This window comes from Pecten maximus, chromosome 3 (assembly GCF_902652985.1).
Source record: "Pecten maximus chromosome 3, xPecMax1.1, whole genome shotgun sequence".
NCBI classification, from domain to species: domain Eukaryota; kingdom Metazoa; phylum Mollusca; class Bivalvia; order Pectinida; family Pectinidae; genus Pecten; species Pecten maximus.
This window is the reverse complement of record NC_047017.1, coordinates 36,338,706-36,359,136: the sequence shown is the minus strand read 5'-3', so window position 1 is coordinate 36,359,136 and position 20,431 is coordinate 36,338,706. Positions and strand designations below refer to the sequence as shown.

Here is a 20,431-nt window from a genome sequence, read left to right as displayed (position 1 = left end):
TGTACTTAGTCCAAATGAATCTGACTATCCACTTTTATATACATATATTATGTACTGTAGATATGTAGGGGATGATACGCTAGCAACCTAAAGTATACTAAACTGGATCGTCAGATTCATTCAGACTAACATGTACACAACATCAGAACTGATATATTTGAATCAAAATAAGAAACAAGTCTGTCTCCATTCTAAACAGAACGTATTCGTCCACAGACAGAAAACTGTCCTGAACTAGGTCCACACATAGCTCAACACTTAAATTAATGAAAATTAACAAACACACCATGTACTTTATCAAGGTTAGATTAATGAAAATTAACACACACCATATACGTCTAACAGGTTAAATCAATGAAAATTTACACACACCATGTACTTCTAACAGGTTGAATTAATGAAAATTAACACACACCATGTATGCATGCTGTGCTCCTAACAGGTTAAATTAATGAAAATTAACACACACACCATGTGCTTCTAACAGGTTAAATTAATGAAAATTAACATACACCATGTACTTCTAACAGGTTGAATTAATGAAAATTAACATACACACCATGTACTTCCAACAGGTTAGATTAATGGAAATCATCACACACCATGTACTTTATCCAGGTTAAATTAATGAAAATTAACAAACACACCATGCACTTCGAACATATAAATACTGTACATCAATCTAACCCCTATGGGAGTGGCTATAAGAAGGTAAAACAATGGTCCACACTTCAAGCTATCACAATAACTGCTTTACAAAGAAACATCCATAGATATTACAGATTTATATTAAAAAGACACAAACCTTGTTAAATAGATTTGAGATACAAGACCTCTGTGTGTTTCTATTATAAATGTAAGTGCATGGCTTATTTCTTTTCTTAATTATGTTAAATTTCCCTAATAAAAAGTAGTGTAATTAATTAAATATTACATGTTTAAAACTATAAGATCAGTTACAGTTAAACTTTGTAATCAAGAATCTAAAATAATAAACATATTAATATTTCAATTTTTATTTACAATAAGAAATTGCTGCCATTATCAATCACAGATCACAATTAACATTAGTTCACTAAAAAATAACAAATACTTTCTAAAGACAATGTAAACAAAACTCACAACATTTAATCTCAAGATATACTTAAATTGAAAATATCTCCACTTGGGATATTGACATGGCCTAGCAGTAAGGAGAGGTTATTGGATCATTACCAGAATGAAATGACCACCACATTGTCGGAATCAACTGACCACAGCATCATCAAGTCATCTTGCCCTGAGAAAGATATAGGAGCCTTTCAGTGAACAAGACTAACTGATGGCCATACTTCTGTGTGTTGTAAGGCAGGTACTTCTGATAATATCCACTGTATTTCTGATTACTTCACTGAATCAATAATCATAATCACTGTTTTCTTCGTCACTGTATTCATTTTCATGGCGACCACCTCCCCACATGTAGGTAGGGTTTTTCTTCACTGAAATATATACAGTTAATATTAGGCAACATCACAAGAATAAGACATCATAATGTCGAACTAGGTATAGTGTAATACCCTGTCGGTACCCATTCTTCATTATTAACAATAAGTTTTTTGTTTTACAGACTTAACAGTCACTCTTCAGTAAGACCTGAATGACTTTTCATAACTTCTAATCCTTCTAGTCTTTTATCAAACCATGCTTCCTCCATTATGACGACATATTTCCCTACATTGTACGAAGTACTCCCCAGCATTAGACCCAGTACTTTATAAGTGACAGTCCCTTGTACCTACCATCTTCTATATGGTTTACAGGGTCGTACTTGAGCACCATGTCCTTGGCCTCCGGATGATCCTTTAGGTACTGTTGTCGGGCCTCCTCGGCTGCAGCCTCCATTTCTTTTACATGTAATTCTGAAGAATCCTGGTAATTTCTGCACCCTCTATATAAACAGCAATCATACTTATGACTGAATGAAGATAGGTTCATTTTATGAAATCTTAGTTGACTGATTTAACTGGAACTAATTTTATATCAAGTGATATATAACAACATCACCAATAGATAACACTATCAGACCATAGTGTCATCAACAGAAGGCAACATTTTAGTAGATAAGAGATTTTAGTGAATAAACAGATGATATCAGGGCATCCAATGATCCTTGATTTCAGAATTCATATCACTACTAGTATTTCTCAGAAACCAGAAAACAGTCAAATAGACCTACCCGGGCTGATTGATTAGTTGTGAGACTCGTATTGGAGATTTGAATTTTGCCAAACAATGTTGTATTACTATCAACATAATCCCCATTCAGTATCTATATATACACTTTAGCCAGGGTGTTTGAGGGCCTCAATGCCACTTTTATTATAGAACTCCTTTTCTTGGCTGTTCAGAAAGTCATCCACTGCATGTTAAGTTTAGGATTAGGATTAGGGTGCCTGAAATAGCTGTTTTCAGTTTTGGAAATAGATGCAAGTCTCATGAAGCAAGATCACGTGAATAAGGCAGATGCTCAATCAATCTAAAGCCACAATCGTGAATGGCAGCAATGGAAACGACAGACTTGTGAACAGTGGCATTGTCCTGAAGGAATAACACACGTTTAGTGAGCTTTCAGCGGCTCTTAAGTGTAATATTTTCCCGTAACTGGCTCAGAACTGAAGCATAGTATGTGCCATTGATTTTTGTTTCCCTTTTGGAGATAATCTATCAGCAGAATACCATCTGCATCGCAGAAAACCGAGACAATTACTTTCCCAGATGATGGAACAGTCTTTGCCTTCTTTAAATTTGACAGGGGAGAGCTAGGGTGCTTCCATTGTTTCAATTGTTGTTTGGCCTCTGGGGTAAAATGACTGACCCATGTTTAAACTAAAGTGACAAATCTCTGAGAAAGTTGGAAGGATCTTCCTCAAAAAGGTTAAGATTAGCACACGATTATGTGCGCCTGATGTGCTTCTGATCAACTGTCAGAAGTCTTGGTACCCATCAGGCCGAAAGCTTTCTCATTGCAAGATCCTCGGTCAGAATGGAATGTACCCTTCCTGTGAAATGCCAACTCTTCTGGCTATATAACTGTTTGTGACTCGTCTGTCAGTCATAACAATTTCATGAACCATTTCTGGGGTTGCAATATTGACAGGCCTTCCAGAACGGGGGTCATCCTCAAGGTTCTGTCAGCCGCGCTTAAATTCCACCACCCACCTTTTCACTGTAGCATATGAAGGGACATCTTTCCCTAGTGTTGCTACCATATCATTATGGATATAGAGGTTACACAACGAGTGGTTGTTGGATATGGAATTTATTTCACACGAGTAAGTTAATTTTTAAAAGTTACAAAAGACACGAGCTTTAGCGAGTGTTTTTTTGCAACTTTTAAAAAATAACTTACGAGTGTGAAATAAATTCCATATCCAACAATTTCGAGTCGTGTGACCTGTTTCTACCACAATAATATCGGCTTGAATCAAAGGGAAACGTGGCCAAGTATAATTTCGCGTATGCAAATAAAGTGTACCGGTGACGTCCGGGACCCTGGTGATGTGACGTCATTAGATTATTGATGACGTCAATAACAATTGCAGCTTGGGTCAAAGTTCACCGTGTTAGCCAATCGAAATGCGTACAGAGTTTATACCACGTGTGGTATAAACAGATTGTTAATCAACAGCTGTAATGATTAACTGATGGTCTGAGAGTTGAATAACACAGGGTATTGTGGTAGAAATAGGTGTTAAACCTTTTTTATGGAAACATTGGATCACTGCTCTTTCACTGATTTTGTCCATTTTGCACAAGCCACTTGTCTTGTTTACTATAGAGTGCTACCTAAACTCGTAGATTTAAACAAACCAAATGAGACCAGTCCTTGGGTACACGGCCCTATAAAGTCAGAGAATAGTAGGAATAAAAAAAAACATCCTGGAGTACCTCCTTCAATACGAGGCTCACAACACATAAATCATACCTCGTTACAAAGTGTAATCGTTTCCAGACACACAATGCACAATGCATGACGACGGACAAAATGCAATTAGAAAAGCCACTTGAGACTTTGTCTCAGGTGAACTAAAAAGGAATACTGCCATGAGGTTCAAACTCAAACTATAATTTATTATGACAAATCCATATTCTAAACTACAAAATGACGCCAAGCGGTAGCGAAATAAAAGTCAGGAAAATTACGAGAATTTCCTATGTGCAAAGGGCAGTAACCCCATATGCAGAAACAAATGGAATATTAACACAAGGTTTGAACTCATTATGACATAGCCAAATACTATCTTACAGCAACATACTATCTTACAAATAAATGTGGTAAATGGCAAGGAAACAGAAAAGGTGATCCCTAAGTGTCGCCATGACGACAGGCAAGGTGATCCCCTTAGTGTCGCCATGACGACAGACAAGGTGATCCCTCAAGTGTCGCCATGACGACAGACAAGTTGATCCCCTTAGTGTCGCCATGACGACAGGCAAGGTGATCCCTCAAGTGTCCTCATGACGACAGACAAAGTGATCCATTAGTGTTGCCATGCCAACAGACAAGGTGATCGATAAGTGTTTACCATGCTCCACAGGTGACACAATAAACTACATATAAATAACAATCTTCTTTTATAGATGCAATGTGATATTCCTATGGGTATAAACTTTGACCGTATCATATCTGCTATCCTCACAAACCTGTCATTAAAGTGATCATAGCCAATATCCTCTTCCCGACAAGAGTAACACTGGGTGGCGCCACAGGTACATGTCATCTTGTTACACCCTTCCTCTTTGATAAACCTCTTCTGACATCTATGACACTTCCTCAGCATAGCTTCTGTGACTCTTGTCTCAATATATGTCCTCATGTCAGTCTCGCCCTGCTTCTCCACCTCGTTACACCGCAGGGGGATGTGACTCAGCTCACTACACAGTCTAAACAAAATGTGATTTATAATAATGATAATTCACCACACAGTCTAAACAAAATGTGATTTATAATAAGGATAATTCACCACACAGTCTAAACAAAATGTGATAATAATGATAATAATGATAATGTATCAATTCTGTTTTATAATACAGGTAAATATTCAGACAGGTTAGGAGTGGAGGGGTAGTGGTTAGTAAATGTTCATGCAGACCTGATCTTCTATTACTGTTTGTGTGATGTTCTATGAATAATCACTAAAAGTACACAGTCAAAAAATCTATCTTTGATGTGTATAATGTACTTCAGACACTAGTGAGATTGATGTACACACATATGACCACATATTGCATTATCAGACAATGATAAGACAATAACATATAACATAGATATGGACACTACAGGATTGAGACACTCCAGAAAAAAAGCATTCGCCTATACTGGTATCATGGGAACTTTCCAGATAACAAATTGGTTGAGACACTCTGAGTTAAGACACATACCATCAGGATTGCTCAAGACACTCTGAGTAAAGACGCATACTATCAGGATTGTTTGAGACACTCTGAGTTAAGACACATACTATCAGGATTGCTCGAGACACTGAGTTAAGACACATACTATCAGGATTGCTCGAGACACTCTGAGTTAAGACACATACAGATGTACTATCAGGATTGCTCGAGACACTCTGAGTTAAGACACATACTATCAGGATTGCTCGAGACACTCTGAGTTAAGACACATACTATCAGGATTGCTCGAGACACTCTGAGTTAAGACACATACTATCAGGATTGCTCGAGACACTCTGAGTTAAGACACATACTATCAGGATTGCTCGAGACACTCTGAGTTAAGACACATACCATCAGGATTGCTTGAGATACTTGACTGGTTTAATAGACTTACCAGCAGCATTCCTTGAGACACTCTTTGGTAAGACACTTACAATCAGGATTCCTTGAGACAGTGTGGTAAGACACTTTCCTGCAGGATTCATTGGGACACAACGGTAAGACATTTACCTGCAGGATTCCTTGAGACACTACAGTAAGACACATACCTACAGGATTCCTTAAGACACTACAGTAAGACACTTACCTACAGGATTCCTTGAGACACTACAGTAAGACACATACCTACAGGATTCCTTAAGACACTACAGTAAGACACTTACCTACAGGATTCCTTGAGACACTCTGGGTTAAGACACTTACCTACAGGACTCCTTGAGACACTACAGTAAGACACTTACCTACAGGATTCCTTAAGACACTACAGTAAGACACTTACCTACAGGATTCCTTGAGACACTCTGGGTTAAGACACTTGAACACTTTATCATCAGGATTAGAGATGATGGTGGCAAAGCTACAGAATGGACAGCTGACCAGGTCTGGTATGGCTGCCTGTTTCACTTCCTCCTCCTGCATTCTCCTCAACAAGATGGAGAACATGTTCGGAGACATGACTTCCTGTAGCACAGGAACTGGAAACTGGTATTCACAGTTGTCAGTCAAACAAGGAAAAGAACATTTTCCATCTCCTATAACAACCTCTGAAGATCTTCTCACACACTCCTTACAGAACAGATGGCCATCCTGACACGAAGTCATGTCCTCAAACAGACATTCATCATCAAAACAGCACTCACAGGGGAGCAGCTCGCCATTAGCACCCGCCTCATCTCGTCTCAGCTGCTTCATCATCCTCTGTTCTTTCAGGTGATCTGTATTTATATATTTTTAATTAGTACCTCACTTAACATACACTTAAACATACAGCAGTAATCGGTTGTGTAAAACCTAAAATCATCCCTATCCGTTGAAATTAATATACCTTTTGCAATATATATGTTTTCTGATTTGCTTTATGGAGAAAAAATACATGTAAACACACGAAGGACAAGAGATTGTATGACAAAATTATCATAATTGATCAGTCTTTCAAACTAACTGTTGTCCCCAAAGGTAATAAAAAGTTGTCCTCCACTACTTTATAATGACCAGGATAGAATGTCCATTTCTATCAATTAACTGTCCATAGAAAAGTTAAAGCAATCAATGGGTCTTTATAATACATATTATATATCGTGTACATGTAGCATTAGCTTAAGTATAGACATTACCTCGGATTTCCTCTTCATGACGCAAGTAGAGCACCTCATTGAAGAACAATTCATCAGGTTCATCTGGGAGGGGGAGCAAAGGCCTCGGTGTCGAGAGGAACAGCTCAAACATAAATTCTGCATAAGAAATAACACAACAATGTTAGAGTTAAAGGCAGTTTGTTTTGTCATACTATATATGGTCGAACAGTACAGTTCATTTATCATTGCATTGGATATCAACGGTAGAACAATGTCTCCTTAATACATGTTAACCATATGTATATTTTTATTACTCTGACCTCAGTTTATTTTCATTTATGTATTGCCATGTAAACAATATCCTGATTTTTAGAGATTTTGTACAGAGGTGCAAATACCCTGGATATATTCGGTGTCGGACAATAGTACAGATACCCATTGATATCAGTGGTGTTAGACAATGGAACAGATACCCATTGATATCAGTGGTGTTGGACAATGGTACAGATACCCTGGATATCAGTGGTGCTGGACAATGGTACAGATACCATGGATATCAGTGATGTTAGACAATGGTACAGATACCATGGATATCAGTGATGTTGGACAATGGTACAGATACCATGGATATCAGTGGTGCTGGACAATGGTACAGATACCATGGATATCTGTGGTGTTAGACAATGGTACAGATACCCTGGATATCAGTGGTGTTGGACAATGGTACAGATACTATGGATATCAGTGGTGTTGGACAATGGTACAGATACCATGGATATCAGTATTGTTAGACAATGGTACAGATACCCTGTATATCAGTGATGTTGGACAATGGTACAGATACTATGGATACCAGTGATGTTGGACAATGGAACAGATACCATGGATATCAGTGATGTTGGACAATGGAACAGATACCATGGATATCAGTGATGTTAGACAATGGTACAGATACTATGGATATCTGTGGTGTTAGACAATGGTACAGATACCATGGATATCAGTGATGTTGGACAATGGAACAGATACCATGGATTATATCAGTGTTGTTAGACAATGGTACAGATACCCTGGATATCAGTGATGTTGGACAATGGTACAGATACCATGGATACCAGTGATGTTGGACAATGGAACAGATACCATGGATATCAGTGATGTTGGACAATGGAACAGATACCATGGATATCAGTGATGTTAGACAATGGTACAGATACTATGGATATCAGTATTGTTGGACAATGGAACAGATACCATGGATTATATCAGTGTTGTTAGACAATGGTACAGATACCATGGATATCAGTGGTGTTAGACAATGGTACAGATACCATGGATATCAGTTGTGTTGGACAATGGAACAGATACCATGGATTATATCAGTGTTGTTAGACAATGGTACAGATACCCATTGATATAAGTGGTGTTGGACAATGGTACAGATACCCTGGATATCAGTGTTGTTAGACAATGGTAGACATACCCTGGATATCAGTGGTGCTGGACAATGGTACAGATACCCTGGATATCAGTGGTGTTAGACAATGGTACAGATACCCTGTATATCAGTGATGTTAGACAATGGTACAGATACCATGGATATCAGTGGTGTTAGACAATGGTACAGATACCATAGATATCAGTGGTGTTGGACAATGGTACAGATACTATGGATATCAGTGGTGTTGGACAATAGTACAGATACCATGGATATCAGTGGTGCTGGACAATGGTACAGATACCATGGATATCAGTGATGTTGGACAATGGAACAGATACCATGGATATCAGTGATGTTGGACAATGGTACAGATACCATGGATATCAGTGGTGTTGGACAATGGTACAGATACCATGGATATCAGTGATGTTGGACAATGGTACAGATACCATGGATATCAGTGGTGTTGGACAATGGAACAGATACCATGGATATCAGTGATGTTAGACAATGGTACAGATACCCTGGATATCAGTGGTGTTAGACAATGGTACAGATACCATGGATATCAGTGATGTTGGACAATGGTACAGATACCATGGATATCAGTGGTGTTGGACAATGGTACAGATACCATGGATATCAGTGGTGTTAGACAATGGTACAGATACCATAGATATCAGTGGTGTTGGACAATGGTACAGATACCATGGATATCAGTGGTGCTGGACAATGGTACAGATACCATGGATATCAGTGATGTTGGACAATGGTACAGATACCATGGATATCAGTGGTGTTGGACAATGGTACAGATACCATGGATATCAGTGGTGTTGGACAATGGTACAGATACCATGGATATCAGTGATGTTGGACAATGGTACAGATACCATGGATATCAGTGATGTTGGACAATGGTACAGATATCATGGATATCAGTGATGTTAGACAATGGTACAGATACCATGGATATCAGTGGTGTTGGACAATGGTACAGATACCATGGATATCAGTGATGTTGGACAATGGTACAGATACCATGGATATCAGTGATGTTGGACAATGGTACAGATACCATGGATATCAGTGATGTTGGACAATGGTACAGATACCATGGATATCAGTGATGTTGGACAATGGTACAGATACCATGGATATCAGTGGTGTTGGACAATGGTACAGATACCATGGATATCAGTTGTGTTGGACAATGGAACAGATACCATGGATTATATCAGTGTTGTTAGACAATGGTACAGATACCCTGGATATCAGTGGTGTTGGACAATGGTACAGATACCATGGATATCAGTGATGTTAGACAATGGTACAGATACCCTGGATATCAGTGATGTTAGACAATGGTACAGATACCATGGATATCAGTGGTGTTGGACAATGGTACAGATACCATGGATATCTGTGGTGTTAGACAATGGTACAGATACCCTGGATATTAGTGGTGTTGGACAATGGTACAGATACCATGGATATCAGTGATGTTAGACAATGGTACAGATACCATGGATATCAGTTGTGTTGGACAATGGTACAGATACCATGGATATCAGTGGTGTTAGACAATGGTACAGATACCATGGATATCAGTGGTGTTGGACAATGGTACAGATACCATGGATATCAGTGATGTTAGACAATGGTACAGATACCCTGGATATCAGTGGTGTTGGACAATGGTACAGATACCCTGTATATCAGTGGTGTTAGACAATGGTACAGATACCCATTGATATCAGTGGTGTTAGACAATGGAACAGATACCCATTGATATCAGTGGTGTTAGACAATGGTACAGATACCATGGATATCAGTGATGTTAGACAATGGTAGACATACCCTGGATATCAGTGGTGCTGGACAATGGTACCGATATCAGTGGTGTTGGACAATGGTACAGATACCCTGGATATCAGTGGTGTTGGACAATGGTACAGATACCATGGATATCAGTGATGTTAGACAATGGTACAGATACCCTGGATATCAGTGGTGTTAGACAATGGTACAGATACCCTGGATATCAGTGGTGTTAGACAATGGTACAGATACCATGGATATCAGTGGTGTTGGACAATGGTACAGATACCATGGATATCAGTGATGTTAGACAATGGTACAGATACCATGGATATCAGTGATGTTAGACAATGGTAGACATACCCTGGATATCAGTGGTGCTGGACAATGGTACCGATATCATGGATATCAGTGGTGTTGGACAATGGTACAGATACCCTGGATATGAGTGGTGTTGGACAATGGTACAGATACCATGGATATCAGTGATGTTGGACAATGGTACAGATACCCTGGATATCAGTGATGTTAGACAATGGTACAGATACCATGGATATCAGTGGTGTTAGACAATGGTACAGATACCATGGATATCAGTGATGTTAGACAATGGTACAGATACCATGGATATCAGTGGTGTTTATATATACAAGGTGACTTGCATTGTAGGCCATAACTTACCTCCGAGTTCACTGATGTTGGTAAGTACAACTCTCTTACAAAGGATCAGACAAAAGTTGTTTTCTTCCATTATCTGCTGCAGGTATTCCTCAGATAGAGTCTGAAAGTCATTTTGAAGTTGAACCGATACATGTTTCTTGTAATTATTTGTCATTACTTTGCTCTTATCACAGAAAAATGTTTCAGGATCGGGAAACTTAGCCAAAAAATCTTTCATTTGAAATGTTGCCTGGATAACTTTCTGCTTCTTTTTTAATTTGCTTTCATTATCTAACATTTCTTTCAGTCTTGGGTAGTCTTTTTTCTCCAACATCCCTATTGCAAGATTTTTAACTCGATCCTTGTCATCCCTCCTGTCCTCCAGGGCATTGTAAAGATAGTTGGGATCACAGTCTGGAAATATCTCTTTCAGTTCTTGTAACTCCTCTTCAAGTCCTCTCACCCCAGGTATAGAAGGTTTCTCTGTGTCTTTGACCTCAATGTCATTGTGATCTGGGTCTTCAGGGTCCACTACATTCATGAGTTCCTCAATCACTAGTTTAATCCTGTTCTTTTTTTCATAGTGCGCCTCCAGGTAAGCATATATCTCATTAGGATCCCTATGTGGAACAATCTTCTTCACAATCTTCATATCCTTAAACAATGGGTCATTGCTGACAGTTGGATCATTGGAAATAGAGTCATCTTTTGTAAGACTGGGTACTGTATTATTTTTAAGAATGCTGATCACATGTTTTACCATATCTGCCTGACCTTGACCTTGGGTATCTGAGAGTAACTTTCGGACCAAATCAGGATTTGCTTCTGGCATCTGTGAAATAACCTTTCGTACATCTTCATCAGAAAAATGTTTAGGGCGATAAACCTGCCTAAGAATTTTAGCGAACACCCGATCTACACGGTCTGGTCTGTTTCCTTCCTCTCGCAGCAAGTGTTGAATTTCCTCGGCTGTTAATGGCAGGGACTCCATATTGGCCATAGCCTTATCTATCACACTAACAAAATCTGCCAATAACAAAGAACTGGTGTCCTCCTCTTCTACATTTCTTCTCTTCCGACGAATTCCTGCATCTTCTAATATTGCATTCATAACAATATCAACTCTATTTGGATTTCTTCGTTTGCTCTTCAGACTTTCATACATCTTTTCAACATCTGTACCACTGATGATACTAGCAATCAGCTTTGCATCTTTGAAGACAGATTCAATTTTCTCCAGTTTTGGTTTCTTCTGACAAGTTTCATCTGGATCTGGATCACGTTCTACATCACCATTTTGCTGTTTTCTAACAACCAACTGACCCGTGTCTCCTTGTTCAAGCCCCTGGGAGTCCAGGTCTGATCCCATACTGTAGTCCACAGTTTTCTGGCTGTCTGTGTCTACATTGTTCTTATTGGAGATAACTGGACCTGATGTAAAGTCATCTTCTTCACTCAGGCGAAGCTTTTTAGCAGGCACAGTATCATGGTCAGAGAGCTCATCCATTTCTGAGAAAAAAAAAAATGATTAAAAACATATGACTTTTTATTGATTAATCAACAGCTAACAAGTTTCTATGGTATTGTGCGTATGTGTGAGTGTGGGTGGGGGTGGGCCAGTACATCATCAGTCCTTTGATTAATCCTATTAAACTCTGTGATTAAAGTTGTATAATTTTTGAATGTCTATTACTAAGACATCAGGTGTTTCCAGAACCATTACATATTATGGGTCAAATTCAAATATAGTCCATTTAAAGAAATTTTGTTTGTCATGGTCACCAGGTTACTTTTTTTTCACTGTGGAGAAGGTTGAGACTTTGAGGGCACAGGACTAGCGTCCCCTTGTATTAGGTGGCACGGCGACGCACTCGGAGGGAGCGCGAAGCGTGAATATGGTGAGAGATACGAGCATGAACTTTTTCGATCCGATCTCGAAGAGATATTGATAGTTTATTTCATTTCAATCAATTTTTTCATGTTCAGCAATAGCGAGTCTATCGTTATGCGGTGATTATTTCTGTGAAGGATTCAGGATTTGCTCAAGCTAAGGCACATTAATGATGCGAGTGGAGACGCTAAAAACAGCGATCCTGTGACCCTGTCTCATAATGTATAAACTTTAAATGTGTATAAATGTATATATGTCGATACCTCAAGTTCTGTTTTTTGTGTCAATGCCATGAAATAGCGAAAAAATGGGGGACAGAGTTGTGAGGGAGAATACCGGGAGCTGGCAACGGTATTTGGTGGGGTTGAGCAGTCTGGGTTGCATATGTATTTGCCGAAATGGAAAAATGGGGTTAATAAATTGGCATTATTTTCAGAGAATGGACCCAAATATATGTTCTACATTGCACAACTGTATCACATGTAAAATATTAGGGGTTTAATTGACCGAGAAGTATTTAAAATCATTTTATAATCATTCATGATTCGCGGCTCGATTGCCGTCAGAGTTGAATATTAATTTAATAGTTTTATATGTTAATGAAATAACATGTTTTATAATTCCAACATACACATTATGCAAATTTCACATGAACTTGTATAATACAAAATCAGAATTAGAAATAATAAATGATTTAATATATTATCCATGGTTATACATATTACACAATATGCAAGAAATAGTGAGTGCAGGACACAGTAAAATGTGATGATTTCCATTTTTATATGGTCTTTAATTTATATATTAATAATACAAATGTGACGCCATTTCCAGTTTATATTATTACTTTACCTTGATGATAAGTAAGATTATGAACTACGTGTATATAAGATTGACTACTTTGATTCCATTTCTGTATGAAATATTTGTTTACTTTACCTTGCTGTTATAGCCTGTTTTATGTATATTTACTAGACAATAAAGACATTCAATATATTTCAACTATACATAACTCCATCCCACTCTTTTAGCTGCCTAATACATTCACAGATATGGAAGTAATTTCTACCATATTTGAAGATCAATTTTTCACACTTGGGGAGATGATTGACAGGCCTGTGTAACTCTAATTGGCCAGTGTATTGAAAGATTTCCTGAGGCTATACCTGAACTGACCTGGTAATCAAATGGCATCACATCTGTGGTGGGGGGGGTGGGAAGGGGGGGGGGGGGGGGGGGGGGGGGGTGTTGATAGACTTCATTTTTCACTTTTTCACTTAATTGCGAGAGATATACCGAGAATTTCCTAAGACTGTCTTTATAATAACTTAAACCAGATGTTAATCATCTTTAACTGTACGTTTAAAGATACAGTATAATTTATCATTTTGTATCGGATAAGAAAAATGAGCTAGTAACACTTCTTCTGCATTAAAACATATTTACTTGTGCAATTAATATTAAGTACAAAATGTAAATAAAAGAAATCAAATCTGAAAATGAAAATATATGTTTTCATTTCCTGTTGGTTTGACCAGAGACATATATATGTCTCTGGTTTGACAGCTAGTATATTCGCAATAATACATACAAGCTTTTACAAATCCGTCTCTCCTAAACTAGTTTCACATTAAATATTCCATAATTACATTACAATCATTATAAATATAATATAACATATGATATAAGCAATAGCTATTACAGTCGTAGCTATAATTAAGACAATTTACCAAAATAGCATATTCAACATACTTATTATAAACCGTAACTTATGCAATATTATAAGATTGGTTAATTTAATAACGAAACAAAAAACAACAGAACGCTTAAATTAAACCGATAAAAGAGGGCAAAATATCATCAAAATATAATATATAGATTCTATGGAGACTCTTAAAACATTCATGGAGAATAAGACCGTCAGGTGTCAGCTAGCTTTAAAAATTCAAAATTTACACTGTGAGGATAGGATCGAAAATTTGTCTTTGCTAATTATATAAACATTCCCATTTAAAATATTTAAAGTCAATTTCGGGTCAATATCAAAAGATTTTCGGCGAAGATAGCCAACAGAGTTTTTACAAAAATTGATTTGATATATCTCCGTTACCCTCTGTTTCTTTTATATTCAGAACATTTTAAACATACAGTTATTACACAGACACTGTATGATTTCTACAATAGTAGTCAAAGGAATGTGCTCCATATTCGCTGTCGCCATGCAGTAATGAGGGCTAGCTATAGCTCTCCCTCAAAACCGCCGTCCCTTCAAGACTGATGAAAACAAAGACACGTTTCACAGCAACCAACAAGTGTTTACTTCCAAAAACATGTTAGACTCACGGTTTTTAGCAGTAAAAACGTAAACAACGATCCTTCATCTTCACTTGTGTTATTAACATTAATGTGCCTTAGCTTGAGTAAATCGCGAGCCCTTTGCTGAAATAAAACACCACAACCATAAATAAGTTATTGCTGAACATGCAAAAATTGATTAAAATTGAATTAGCCATCGATATCTCTCTCCGAGATCGGATAAAAAAAGTTCATGTTCGTATCTCTCATATTCATGCTTCGCGCTCCCTCTGAGTGTGTAACAGCACCAGGGGACACTAGTCCTGTGCCCTCCAAGTCCGTCAACCTTCTCCACGGTGACTATACACAGGTTTTGTGTAATGACCAATAGCTCATCAGTCCTTAGATCAATTTTATTCAAACTTGGTAAAGTTGTGTGACTTATTAATGCCTAGATAACTGATGTTTCCAGAAACTTAATCCCATGCATTGAATGTCACCATGGATTGAATGTCGTCACACCTGAAATTCTGTGTACATTCAATCTGTGGTGTCATCCATGTGGGAGATTTAGTGTTATCATGGCCATATGTCATCTGTCTCTTAGGGGAACTGCAAGTACTGCAAGGACTTTTGCATTTGTTCACTAAATTCACATTTTTTATATAAATTTGGCAGTACACACTTACATGTTTACTCTGTGACAAAGTTGCATATAAGCAAGCAAACCTTGTGGTATGTACTGAATGGGCTTCGTAAGCTAACTTTTCAGTAGATATTTTTATATTTCTAAGTCACAAAGTAGAAATTCATATTGCCAGCACTATTAGGAACTTTGGTTAAGTATTTTTTTTTAAACTAGATGCATTTATAAAGATTCTTCTGGGAATAAGGTTTATGATACACGAGGTAAGGATCACGACAGTAAGAGCCCCGTGAGCATTACTTTTTAGCATTAAAAACAGTACTAGGATATAATTTTTAGTTTCTCATGGATTTAAACTATAGGGTTAAGAATTGACAGAAAAAGAAATGATAAATATGTTATCATTCAAGACTGTTAAAGAAGTCAACGATAAGAGTCTATAGACTGAGAAAGGAAAATTTACTACAGTTGTTGTTTCATTGGCAGTTAAAGTCTTGGTTTGAGTAACTATGGACGGTAGGATATATTAGAACTACTGGGTAATTAAATAGAAGCTAACCAGATGGATAAGTGTATTAATTAATTGACACAGACTGGCATGTAATCCATTTTTCATTGGGTGATAATCAAGAGCCTCAGTATTCAGAGGACCGAGGTCTGGTAAAATGACAGACAAAATATTTTGATTTATCAATGAAAGCCTATTTTGCTTAATGTTTTACATGGAACCTACATTTCTATGTGCATGTGTGTTGGTTTTTACAATGAAGTATTTTTGTCAAAGCAAAAGTGTGGACATTGTTTTTGAAAAGGAAATGATATCTGTGGTTAAAATGAGAATAATGGATAGGACATCAATATGGACATAACAAAAGTGATGACATTACAATCCAAATCAGACAATCGCACTATCCATGAGATGGAAAAGAGAATCAAAATCAAAATCATCAACAATGTTTTATATGGACAATGGATTTGTACCAAATACTGAAGAAGATGAAATTGTTTTCTTCTTTTCCTCTCTTTGTAAAATGGTAGATACGCGTTCAAATAATGGAAAAAAAAATGAATTATAATTTGGTTTGTTTAATGGCGTGCTTTTGAATGCAATATATTACGTAGGTTATATTAGTGTAGCGGGGGAAGTTATCTTATATGTACTGACAGGTTGAGCTGACATCCCCCGCTACACTAATATAATACAAAAATATATAAATATTTTGAATGTGGTTATGAATTTATCATTGTCAATTGTATTAGGAAAGTTGTTTATGTAAAAGTTTGTGGAACAAACTTAAGGAAGAGGAGGTATATATGACAGGTGGGAAGGAGACAAAGTGTTAGATCAGAAAAGTAAGAAGAAGGCAACTTAAAAGATATCAAAAAGAGATTGAGCTTTTAACAAATGAGATGACCAGATCACACACGGTGGTAGGAATGTAAAGAGAAATGAAGAGTGTGGTAATATCTGTGTGAAGGGATGGTGGACAATGGTGTGTGGATGTTGGGTCCATTTAGTCTATTAGGTTGATAGGTGTAACCTGGAGTCTTGGACAGGGAAATGGTCATCAAAGGATTTCAGTCAGGATAGGTTAGTCCCGCCCCTTAGGGTAGCGTTAACCAATAGAAATAGAGGATTTAGCTATGCAGAAGCAGTATCCTTAGACTGTATATATTATGGATAGATGAGATGAAGGAAGGAAACTCCGCCGTAGCCAGTCCCAAGCCCGCATTGAGAAAGGAGGAGGGGATCACCAAGGCAACTGACAACATCTTATGATCTAACAGTCAACCCAGACTAATGTTTACTAACCTAGAGTCGCGAGTAGAGGTTAATAACCTAAATCGAGACTTTAAACCTGCAACATCAACATCACAGATGAAGGAAGGGAGTGACGATTGAGAGACCAACAAGAGAAGGTGTAGAGATTGTGAAGAGAACAGAAGGAATAAAGCTTGCACAATGTTGATGTAATGAAGGATAATATAAAGGAAGTGGAAATGGTTGTCGCCTTAATTGTCACTGATTCCAGAAACACTGTGTGTATAGTCTTCTACCATATATCTAAGAGTGTCTACCCATTTAGCCAACATATCCTATTCTTACAGTCTGGGTAAAGTGGAGAACAATGGTTACTATAATAAAACAGGTACAGTGTAAGGCTAGATTATATTTTGAGAAAGTGGCCGCTAATTCATATAGATTTTACCTTTTTACGGGTCGATAAACCATCAGAAACATTCGGCTTTTTTACTTTTAAGGCACACTACATGCAACAACACTCGCCTTCCAACATGTAAGATCTTATATATAGTATCGTACTATGTAACGTTAGTCAGCTATTAGTAACTAAGACTTGCGATAGAACAAAATGTTCTTGTTTAGATGTATCAAAACTGATATCACCATATTATTTGAAGAATCATGAGCACGCTTGTGTTTGCACCCACTAGTATCTACCCTATAAGTAACGTCATGGGATAATAACTCTCAATTACCTTGATTTACCTGTCAAACAGGCTGATCAACACGCTGACATTGCAACTCTTCCGTAAACAAAGCAAGGGGCACCACTCTGACAACAATCGTCAGTCTTATCTGCCCGCCAGTATTCAAAGAGAAAAACATAGATAATAAAAATACCATGAGATTCCATTTCTTTCGGATTTTGTTCTTCCGAAGACAAAAATGACAATGAAAATGAACTCTGCATTGGATTTACAGGGAGAAGTAATGGGACGAACCTGATGTATCTGTAGGCCACCAATATTCGACAAGTGTCCCCATACCAGATGGCGCCCTACTACCGGAAGTGTGTTTGTTTGGTTTACCGAAATTGACATGTCTGACATTCCAAAATTGCGATTTTCGTTCTCTGATATGGAGTGTTAGCGTGAAAACATGGATTGTGAGTATAGTAAACAATACGTGTAACAATATATAATTATTTACTCAACATATGTGTGATAGACTAAACTCTGATCATGTCGGTACGGGTACGTCGGTCACTCTTAGAACTTTCTTGCATCCCTTTCGTCCTCGGAAGAAGTCCGTGTTCGAATCAGACTCTAATTTGTCGATTTTTGTCAATTACCGTGTTATTCGTTATCAGTGCCTTGGTTAACTTTGTGAAGTTTCATACTGATGCAATTGATTTAACATGTTATATGGCAAGCAAGTCATTTAAGTTGATAACATCTAAATGGACCGAGTCGGTTCAGGTTGAAGTAATAAATATTAGAAAACATGCATGGTATGATTGTATCCTACAGGATATATATACTGTATATTATGCTGTATAGTGCCTATTTCAGTAAAGCTGTTGATGACAGCTGACTCAGGTACACACTCCTCATATAAATCATGATATGATATCAACTGATCGTAGCATGAGTAGTAACGAAAATACACTGTACATCTAATATGAATTGTAGTGTTCTGGTTGCAAGTTATAGATAATAGAATAGGACCTCTTATGCTTCACAGAAAAGAAAGGCACCTAAACTTATTACCGTCAAAGACAGCACCTTATAAAGAAAATTTGCATCAGCAATTAAATGTTATTAAATCCAAAGTGATGCTTGTAGATCTAGAGAGGCTTACTCCCATTTGGGAGCATTTTTAATTTGCCTTTGTTTCATTCAGTCAGTAGATTGATTTAAAAGGGTAATTTTACAGAAAACTTGCACAGGTGACATTGTAATGCCATTATAAAATTATCATATCAATCGAGGGCATGAATCATGCAGGTACCTACCATAACTCTCGCTTTGAGCGACATGTACACCTCTCCTGGTGGAAGCTTAAGTAATGCAACAGATGTATTATTGAATTATAGTGGAAATAGTGAAATACCAGCTACCATTTATACGTATACTATAATAGTGAAATTATATTAGGACTCTGGTGTTTGGGAAAGAAACTCAAGCTATCTGGTCTTGTGTACCTTTATAGCACTTTGAAGATGATATAATTCTATGGGGACATGAATTCGAACATGATCATGAACTTGCTTACGAAGTTACGAACCATTTGAAATAGTTTATTAGTATATATATGCAGTGTTCTAGCTAGGATTTGAAAAGGGCAGGCTGCTGGGTAAAATAAAGGGCATTTTTGTGCGCGACATTTTTTCTGGGCAAATATTATCTAGGTATACATAGCTACCTTATTTTACAGGTCAATTTAAGTACATGCATGCATTACATATGACCTGATTCATATAAGAGACAATAGAAATCTGTTGATTTTTAAAAAAAAATATTTTGTTTGTTTGTCTTCTTTCTTCTCTTTATTTTTCAAATATTGTTTTAAATTATGATGGTAAAAATTATGACCAAAATGGCAGTTAGAATATGCAAGCCTAGAGTGATTCAAAAATAAAATGATATTTAGCATTATTTTAATTTAAGGATGTATTGAGAGAATCCATATACAATAATTACGTCCAATAAAAAAATTAGATATCAGAATAAAATCAACCGAGCGATATTTTCAACCAGAAGTTAGTCTAGATCTGTCCATTATGATTGTAAGACGACTTATTATAAGATATGATGGAGCAACTGAGAAGAGGTGGTTAATTATAAGCATAATGATATGAGAAAAAAATGATTAAGTAAAAGAAATCAAATTATTCAATATCTGAATGTTTTGACATTCA

General features: G+C 37.1%; 2 protein-coding genes across 3 annotated transcripts in view; one reads left to right on the top strand and one right to left on the bottom strand.

The window, feature by feature from the left end:
- Window positions 1-1,012: 1,012 nt before the first annotated feature.
- Window positions 1,013-18,547, bottom strand: LOC117324038. Its single transcript, XM_033879648.1, has 7 exons — window positions 18,267-18,547; window positions 10,957-12,444; window positions 7,053-7,169; window positions 6,218-6,653; window positions 4,687-4,926; window positions 1,782-1,930; window positions 1,013-1,481 (listed from the first exon to the last, which is right to left on the bottom strand). The coding sequence occupies exons 2-7, from the start codon at window positions 12,440-12,442 to the stop codon at window positions 1,396-1,398; spliced, it is 2,514 nt and encodes an 837-aa protein (XP_033735539.1). The 5' UTR covers window positions 12,443-12,444; window positions 18,267-18,547; the 3' UTR covers window positions 1,013-1,395.
- Window positions 18,548-18,573: 26 nt separating this feature from the next.
- The window catches only part of LOC117324037, an 86,507-nt gene continuing 84,649 nt past the window's right edge, over window positions 18,574-20,431 (top strand). For both annotated transcript variants that reach the window (XR_004531884.1, XM_033879647.1), the window contains exon 1: window positions 18,574-18,676. The gene's annotated coding sequence lies outside the window, so the exon portion shown is untranslated. The remainder of the gene's footprint in view (window positions 18,677-20,431) is intronic.

Bases quoted from the DNA above. Each gene is read 5' to 3' on its own strand.
- LOC117324038 (XM_033879648.1), bottom strand. From the start codon at position 12,442: ATGGATGAGCTCTCTGACCATGATACTGTGCCTGCTAAAAAGCTTCGC. The intron at 7,170-10,956 runs GTAAGTTATGGC...TTTCTTATGCAG, and splicing joins CAACATCAGTGAACTCGGAG to AATTTATGTTTGAGCTGTTC. The intron at 6,654-7,052 runs GTAATGTCTATA...ATATAAATACAG, and splicing joins TCATGAAGAGGAAATCCGAG to ATCACCTGAAAGAACAGAGG.